The 9051-nt window shown below is 33.5% G+C and overlaps 1 protein-coding gene across 1 annotated transcript; it reads left to right on the plus strand.

Moving 5' to 3' along the window:
• Positions 1-2576: 2576 nt before the first annotated feature.
• Positions 2577-7345, plus strand: LOC128013935 (uncharacterized). The gene is made up of 8 exons (XM_052597131.1): positions 2577-2822; positions 3800-3942; positions 4192-4355; positions 4751-4840; positions 5008-5173; positions 5670-5816; positions 6218-6856; positions 6997-7345. The coding sequence occupies exons 1-8, from the start codon at positions 2780-2782 to the stop codon at positions 7039-7041; spliced, it is 1437 nt and encodes a 478-aa protein (XP_052453091.1). The 5' UTR covers positions 2577-2779; the 3' UTR covers positions 7042-7345.
• The last annotated feature ends 1706 nt before the right edge of the window (positions 7346-9051 follow it).

Consider the following 9051-nt stretch of genomic DNA (forward strand, 5'->3'; position numbering starts at 1 on the left):
TTCTCCGCTGTAAACAGACGACTGTCTGACCTTTCTCAAATGTCATCTGTCTCATTTGAATTCCTCCACAGTGTCTCAGAGATAAGTGCGAGTTTCCTTTTCCCCCCTGTCTCAACTTCTGGCCTCTATCTGCTAAGGTTCAAGTGGGTCATACAACAACAAGTGTGCCATTCGTGTCGCTCAGAAGGCATGCGTGACTTATACTTCAAAAATACATTTTTTTCTCGGTTGTGAGGACAATTTACACTCAGAAAATGTGTAAAACACTAGTGAATTTGACAAATACTTAACAGAGAAATAGCAAGCAACATGCCATTTTTAAAAAGATAAAACTGAAATGTTATTTTCTTGTAAAAAGTACTCCAAATCATCTTTGTTTCACATGCAACGTTGACATTTTTGAAAAGTGCATGTCAGCACAATCAAATTATAAGCAAGCATCTTGTCTTTACTTATTTGATTATCAAAATCAATTCAACATGTCAAATCCTCAAGGACAAGGCAAATCCTGATCTTAAATTTGATTATTATTATTATTTTATTGTTATGGAAGGTTTCAATTTCAAATAAATGCTGTTACTTTTTACTTTCTATTCATCAGAGAATTCTTTAAATGAATAAGATAATAATAAATATTTACTGAGCATCAAATCAGTATATTGGACTGATTTCTGAAGGGTCGAGTGACACTGAAGACTGGAGTAATGATGCTGAAAATTCAGCCTTGCTTCACTGGAATAAATTACATTTTCAAATATATGCAAATAGAGCACATGCTATTTAGAATTGTAATAATTTTTCACATATTACTGGTTTTACTGTATTTCTTTTATGAAATGGTAACCCTAAGAGACTTCTTTTTAAAAATATTACCAACCCCAAACCTTTAAAAACGGAAGTGTATCAGCATCAGTCTTTTTTTATAAACCATCGACTGCATTATTAATCTAAAGTTCAAAGCCGCGATGATTCACTAAACTGATTCGGCTGATGTCAGATTATACCGAATATGTAGAAATGATTTTGTCTCAGTCAACAGAAAAAAAGCAACAGGGCTTATTAGTCAGAAGAACAAGTCCATGTTTTCAGCATTACAGGAAGTTAGGAAGAATGTAGGTGTCTACCGTCACACAGTCTCGAAGATGAAAACGAAAGGCCTTTTTCTCTGTGCCTCATGGAAGAAAGAACATTGGGCTTGAAATGATTCGAGGAGTAAATGACCGAATTTTCATTTTTGGGTGAACTATCCTACACCAAACATGCTGTAAGTGATTCACGGAAAATGAGCACAGTCCCTAAACTATGACAGACAGCTGATATACAGTAGAGCACAGTGATCCCATCCGCTCCAGAGACACTGGAGGGGAGGTCCACATGTTATTACTGAGGAGGCTGCTGTCCCACGGGTGAGGGGTGGGGAGAACAGACCAGAAACCACAGCGCTACAGTACACACACTTTAACCCTGATGACTCAGTTATTGATCCTGTAACGTGTAACGTGATGGCACTGGTGACACTGATTTCCACCAGACAGACTGATTTTAGCACTTTCAGCCAGAAATGGTGCATAATCTTGTTTGATCTGCTGATAATTAAACCACACAAAAATGTATAAAACAAGTAGATAAAATATAGATAAATAAGTAAAATTATATATATATATATATATATATATATATATTTAGAAATTGTATTGTATTATAAATAATTACATTATATACATGTATTTATATCTATTTAAAATGTATAATATAATATTTTATATTATTAATTTTGTAAATTTTAAATGTGGCTTTAATTTCCAGATTTATGTTTTTTTTTTTTTGTATTTGTGTTTTATGTAATAACTAATAAAACTCTTTAATAATTCATATAATGTATATTATATTACTTTTGTGAATTTTGTTTGTCAAGCATGTGATATATTTAAAGTAAAGAATAATATATATATATATATATATATATATATATATATATATATATATATATATATATATAGTATATTGAAATGTATTTATATTATATTATTTAGCAAATTTTAAATGTGGCTTAATTTTCTGAATTTCTCTATATTCTTTATAAATATTTATTTTATAGATAACATATATTAAAGTATTGTAATAACTAATAAATAATTCAGAAATATTTACATATTGTATATTATATGCATTTTCAAGCATTGTGTAAAATAAAACTTTTATCCAAATTTATTAATATATTTTTTAATATATTAAATACAAACATACTTAAAACCTTTCCTATTGTGAAATGATTTTCATGAAAATACATTTTTAAATGCCACGTTTTTAACACTTTGTATGTAATGTAATGACATTCAGACATTAAGCATGGCTCAAGTGTATGGAAATATATTCATGGCCACTTTATTATATATTTTTTTTAATAATTTGCCACTATGCAGCTTTTTGAAGTTATGACTTCCTGCAAGTACATAACCCACCATACAAACAGAAAGTGTGTGTGTGTGTGTGCGCGCAACGAGACCACATTTCTTTCCTCTGTGTGTTCCATTTCTGTTCAGGAAACTGTAAGCTGTGATCTGAGAGAATGTTTGTGTTTTTTTCCTCCCTCCCTCACGCAGTCATTCATACGTGAGCTGAGTGTCTTACTCTCTCTATAACACTGTTTTTCCGAACCCTGCGTGGAACAATGTGTGAAGTATAACAGTCAACACACCTTCAGAACGTCCTCCTGCTCTTCAGAACTACTGTATATCAGACGCGTGAGAGGCTGAGGACCGTTTTAATCTTCAGCAACATGACACTCAAATCACACTGCTCACATCAGCGCACACCAACAGGTACGTTTGGCTTTCACTGCTGCAGATTGGAAGATGGTTTGAAGGATTATTTAATCTCCATTTTTAATGACTTATTTAGGGATGATACTACATGTAATATTTGTTCAACTTTTGCTTGTGAATATAGCAATAAATTGTGTGGTAGTGTGAAATTAAAGATACATTCCACTTAACTTTATGGTTTCAATTTAATTTAATTTGTAAGTGAATGAATAATTAATATAACGTTATGTACAGACAAATTTATTTCTTAATTCAATTCAAGCATTAATAAAGATAGAAAAAAAGAAAATACACATAACTTAAGGGTTTTAATTTCATTTAAAAATAAATTAAAAGTCACTAAACATCTTAAAAAAGTCATATAACTTTAAGTACAGACAAATGTATTGCTTAATTCAATTCAAGCATTAATAAAGATAATAAAAATCCACATAACTTAAGGGTTTAATTTAATTTAATTCGTTAATTTAACTGAATGAATGAATGAATTTAAAGGCACTAAAAATGACTTAAAATGCCCTATAGACATATTGATTTAATAAACAAAAATACATAACATAATGAAAAAAAAAACATAATAATTTCCCACATATCTAAGTACATTAAGAATTTATAGTTTGTACACAACATTTTTTTTATTTGTACATTTAATTTTTATTTGAATATTTATTTTATATATTTCAATGTAATAATTTAAAAAGAAAAAAAAACCCGCTAAATGATTAATAAAAAAACAATATCTCAGTCATTCAATCAATGAAAAGCAAACGTAAAAAGAATTTAATTTATACTGTTAACAAAAAACTTTACATCTTCCACAGAAAATAAATTGGTTATAACTAACTTACTAACTAAATTAATAAATATTCCTGCTGTTATTCCCTGATATACAAAACATTTTCCATTAATTTTGAATTCTGAATTAATTAAAAAAATGAAGTGAACTGACGTTTTAAATTTTGTCCATTTTTTAGGATCTCTATGGAGCAGCGGACACTGCAAAAGACAGCACAGCTCTAAATCACAGCAGCACAACTACCTCACAAGAACACATCCCATGGAGCAGAGGAGGCCCAAACCTCACAGGTTCCACTCCTGCCTGATGTTTCGCTTAAAGGTACGAGCAATTCAGACACTTAAATGTAAAGAGACTTCTACTGGATGTACAGTATGAAGTCATTTACACACACTATTTCTATACAGATTTAATTTAACCTTCCAAGATGATGTAAAGTGAGTCAGTGAGCAATGGCTCTGTTATAACAGCTGCGGACGTTTTATGACGTCGCTGGGAAAATAGACAAATGAGGACCTGCAGTGTCAAAGCTGGTGGAGTTGTCTCATCTGTCTTTCTGTATTGACACAGGAGCGTGTGAGGATGGAGCACAGCCAGCCCGAAAGAGACGTCCAGGAGAGCACTGAGAGCAGACTGAGGGAGCTGGCCCTCAAATGGTTTACAGAGACCCAGGCGCCTCTGATTCTCCACAACGGCAACTTCCCAGAATGGTTCCAAGGATTTATCAGCAGAAAGTAAGAAGCGTTTCGGAGAAAATCCCCTTTTAGAACAGGCCAAAGATTTTTTTTTTTATTGATACTATCTGTTACGATAGTAATCTATTGCTGTCTCCTCAGAGAAAAACTCTTGTTATGGGGTTATTCGAATCTAAGGACTCTTAAAAACAATTGTTAGTTATTGGCAACTTGAAATGTCGGTGGAACCTAGAGAGAGGTTCTATAGATGTTCTTCACATGGTTCTTTTTACTGAAAAGTTCTGTTTTGTGAAAAGCCCCTTTCGGAAGCTTTATTTTTAAGAGTGAATCACAAGTTTCGAAAGCATTATGTTTGTACTTGTCGATTTTTTGTAATCTTGTTATGTAAGCAATATTCAATGTTTCATTATTCCGTGTGGTTTTGTGTTTCACAGGGATGCAGAGGAGCATCTGAGAGACAAGGAACTGGGATGTTTCCTCATTCGGCTCAGTGATAAAGCCACTGGATACATTCTGTCATACAAGTAAGTGTGTCTTCACACTTAGAAACAAAATAGGGGCTATAAAGGGCATTGGTAATTTGCTGGTGTACCTTTTAGCATTGTTTCTTTATTTCTCACAAATGACCCAGATATTGAGCCAGACTGTATTTTTGAAACCATTTTAACAGTCGAAATCTTTGTTTTTTCAGAGGTCGTGATCGATGTCGGCACTTTGTCATCAATCAGAGTAAAGACGGGCGTTTTATTGTGACGGGCGACACAGAGATGCATGATACTCTCACCAGCCTCATCGAATATTACAAGACCAGACCCATTGAACCGTTTGGAGAATATCTGACACTCTCCTGTTTTGAGGTGAATTTATAATAATACATGTTTTAATCAAATATAATATTATTATGCTATGCACTACCATTAAAAAAAGAAATGAATAATTTTATTCTGCAAGGATGCATTATTGATCAAAAGTGACAGTAAAGGCATTTTTGTTTTTTTGTACATTTAATGTTACAAAATAAAAGAAGCTGTTCTTTTGAACTTTCTACTCATCAATAAATCTTGAAAAATATATCACAGTTCCCACAAAATAAGCAGCCACTGTTTTAAACATTGACATGAATATTAAATGTTTCTTGATAATCAAATCAGCATGTTAGAATGATTTCTGAAGGATCATGTGGCACTGAAGACTGGAGTAATGATGCTGAAAATTACAAAAATATACAATCAAATGGAAAACAGTTACTTTAAATGATAAGAATTGTGTCACAATATTTATGTTTTTATTATATTTTTGTTAAAATAAATAAAATGTCTTTGCATATCTGATCTTGAATCTGTTGTGTTGCAGTCATCCATAAGTGAGCTCTATGATGTGATTCATATTGACCTGAGGGAGAAGCCAGTATTAAGGGTTAAAGCTGCGAAGGATATTTGGGACGATCACGAGACACTGCAACCCCCTGCCCTGCCGCCCAAAGGACTCAGAAACACACCCGTATGTCACATTTGCCATTCAATTTCAATTCATTTAGCAATAATTGTCTTTTGTAATTCATTATTTTATTAAATATTAGTTAGTTGTACCAATTAATTTATTATTTAAGTATATTTATTCATTTATTTGATTGAATGTATCTATTTTGATTAATTTGAATAACTTTCGCGTCTGAAAGGGAACGCCTACAAATACATATTCAATAAGGTCAGGTGCAAAAATAACTGTCCACGCCTTTTCAGCGTTAATTCGTCACTGTGCGTCTTTAGTAAAACCTGACAGTTCTATTTTAATGCAAGAAGACGGTTTGCACTGACGCAAGCTGTTAGTAAAGCTGGCCTTATGAATTTAAATATCTGACCATGGCCTCACATCTGCATATTTATGATTCCTTCTCACAGGCAGTGCCGCCAGTGCCAAGAAAAGGCCCTCCTCTGAAAGCCGCCTCTATAAAAGCAAAGCACAGCCCAGAAAATGTGCTGTACACAACGATAGACCTGCAGAAGCCCAGAGGAAGAACCAGAACGCCCACACACGGCAAAGACATTTCACTTACAGCTTTCCGAGGGGAACCCAGAGCCCCGAGGCGACAGAAAATTCCTGCCGCAAACCAAGGAACCATTTACTCTGAGCTCTTAGTGCCGAACTGCAGAAGCCAATCCCTGCCCTTCCTGGAAGACGACAGTGAAGAAGTACACTTTAATAGAAGAAGCCAACCGCAAATGTCTTCCCACATGCAGAGAGAACAACTCAGCAATCCCGGTTTGGAAATACTGTGCAATTCATCGGTTTATCAGTTAGCCGGAACACAAGGCAACCAAAACACAAGATCGTCAAAGGTCAACGTACAGGAAAGCGACGTTATATATGCCAAGGTGCCTCTTGAACACTTTCAAAATCACTTCCTGGCTGACGACATGTATGAGCAGATTCCTGATTCACGGCCTGCAGCGCGAGCAGAGGAGACCTCGCACACTAATACTTACGAAACGTTAACAGACTTAAAATCCAAGCAGATTTTATCTGCCCGCCCCCTTAAGGTGAGTGTTGCTGTGATCTATGGAAAAGGCCTGAATTTCAAAACGCTTAATGGAACGTAATATTTAATATTAGGAAACTGAGATGATTATGACAGGTTACATCATGATAACTCTAATAACGTTCCTGTTGTTTCTTGTAGACTGAGAAATGGAAATGGCTCACCCCCGAATACTGGAAAAAATAACCTGTTCAGACGAACATCACATCACTGACGTGAATCATAACATTACACTAATGAAGAACAAACATGTACTTCTGTCCACTGAAGCTACTTCTGATCAATGAATACTAGAATAGTGCAGCTTTACTTTTCACTGGATTTTTGTCTGTCTATTTGTGAAATACTTCTATGTGTTACAAAGAATATTTATTAACTTAATAAAAATATATATTGCGTCCTGATGTCAAAAACAAGCTATTGGAAATTTTCTTTTAAGAAAAGGAATTTCATGTATATGATGTGTAATAAAATAATGATATTGTGCATAGTCAGCCTGTGCCACTTTTACGATTTTTTGAGGATTTGCAAACAATTCTTGTTTCATCTCTACTTTATTGACGATGAATTATTAATGCACGGAGTGGGAATGAAGCTGTTAAACTTAACAGTCTTCAGAATGACCGAACCTGCCAGTACCAGAGACCATCTGGGGAGGTGCACATCTGTCTTTTCAGATTCACTACAACTTTTGGATCCATTAAAACAAATGATGTCACTGTGTCCTGCTTTTATGGTCTTTCACTAAATATTAATAATATCAAACTACAGATTTCCAGTAAAAACACTTCAAACATGTAAATAAATTCTGTTTATAACAGAATTCAACATTAAAATCAAACAAACTGAAAACATAACTATATGTACTTTATTTAATATATATATATATATATATATATATATATATATATATATATATATATATATATATATATATATATATATATATATATGACTTTAACTAATTATGATTCTTGTGTAGGCTAAATAGCTACCCCTTCAGCTAACAACCTGAAAATTAACCATGGTTTTATTATTGTAAAAGTGTATTAACCATGTTTTTTTGTTTTGGTATACATATATCAATTTGTCTACAAATACCATGGTTAAACTATGGTTAGCAAAACCAGAGTTAATTTGTGGTTACCAACTGTAGTATTGTTGTTTTTTCAATTTGTAGTAAAACCATGAATACTTTTACAGCAGATAACTACATCTCTGTGACAAATATGACACAAATATAATGTGACAGACAGAGATATTATCTGTAATGGTATCTATTTATTCATTAATGGTGCTTCCCTTACTAAATCTAACCATGGATTTACTATAAACATAATTAATATAGTTAAAGCATGGTAACTACAAATTAACCATGATTTTGCTACATTAACAATAGTTTAACCACGTGGTCACACAAATGGTAATCAGTCCACAAAAATCATGGTTACTACACTTTCATTTTAATAAAACTATGGCTCATTTTCGTAAGGGTTGCTAAGCTATTAGCAAAGCTATGCTAAGCTATTAGCAACCAGCAAATACTCATGACATGTGTGAGTCACATTATCTGTAAAAAGCTTTAGCTTTCTGTTTATTCATTACTTGGTAAGTTATTTGCTAAGACCAGAGCTACCATCTTAAACTATTTTCAGACTCAAATGAGCTGGCCAAGAAAACACTGCTAGCTATTGTACATCAAATCCTGTAGAAAAATAAGATTAGACAAAAGAAAACAATAATGACTGGTCAATTAAGGACAAACTACATCTGGCTCAGAAAATAATGTACTTAAAAAAAGCAAAACAGTGTATAGTATATATGGATAACTATATGGATTTAAATTATAGGACTGTCAATCATAGTACTCAGTCACAACTACAGATTAATTATTGTTTCCTAGAAACTTTCTGACTGAGGTGATATCCTCGCATTTGATTTATGTCTGGAGGAAATTTATAGCGGCCTGTCTGACTCCTTGGAGAAGCAAGAATGTGATTTGCACGCTTAGGCACAAACTCGAGGGACCAAATGGTGTCGGACAAGATCTTCATGTAAAAGTGGACAATAAAGCTGCCTGCAGTGACTGATCTGGTTTTTGTGGGCAGCAGAAATCGTAAATAAGAGAGTCATCACACAGACAGCAGAACTTCAAGCAGAGAGATGGTCTACAAATTTGTCCTACTCTGTACGATA

Source organism: Carassius gibelio, chromosome B25 (genome assembly GCF_023724105.1).
Source record: "Carassius gibelio isolate Cgi1373 ecotype wild population from Czech Republic chromosome B25, carGib1.2-hapl.c, whole genome shotgun sequence".
NCBI lineage: Eukaryota > Metazoa > Chordata > Actinopteri > Cypriniformes > Cyprinidae > Carassius > Carassius gibelio.

Coding starts and splice junctions, on each gene's coding strand:
- LOC128013935 (XM_052597131.1), top strand. CDS start 2,780: ATGACACTCAAATCACACTGCTCACATCAGCGCACACCAACAG. Junction 3,943..4,191: donor GCCTGATGTTTCGCTTAAAG/GTACGAGCAATT, acceptor GTATTGACACAG/GAGCGTGTGAGGATGGAGCA. Junction 4,356..4,750: donor CAAGGATTTATCAGCAGAAA/GTAAGAAGCGTT, acceptor TGTGTTTCACAG/GGATGCAGAGGAGCATCTGA.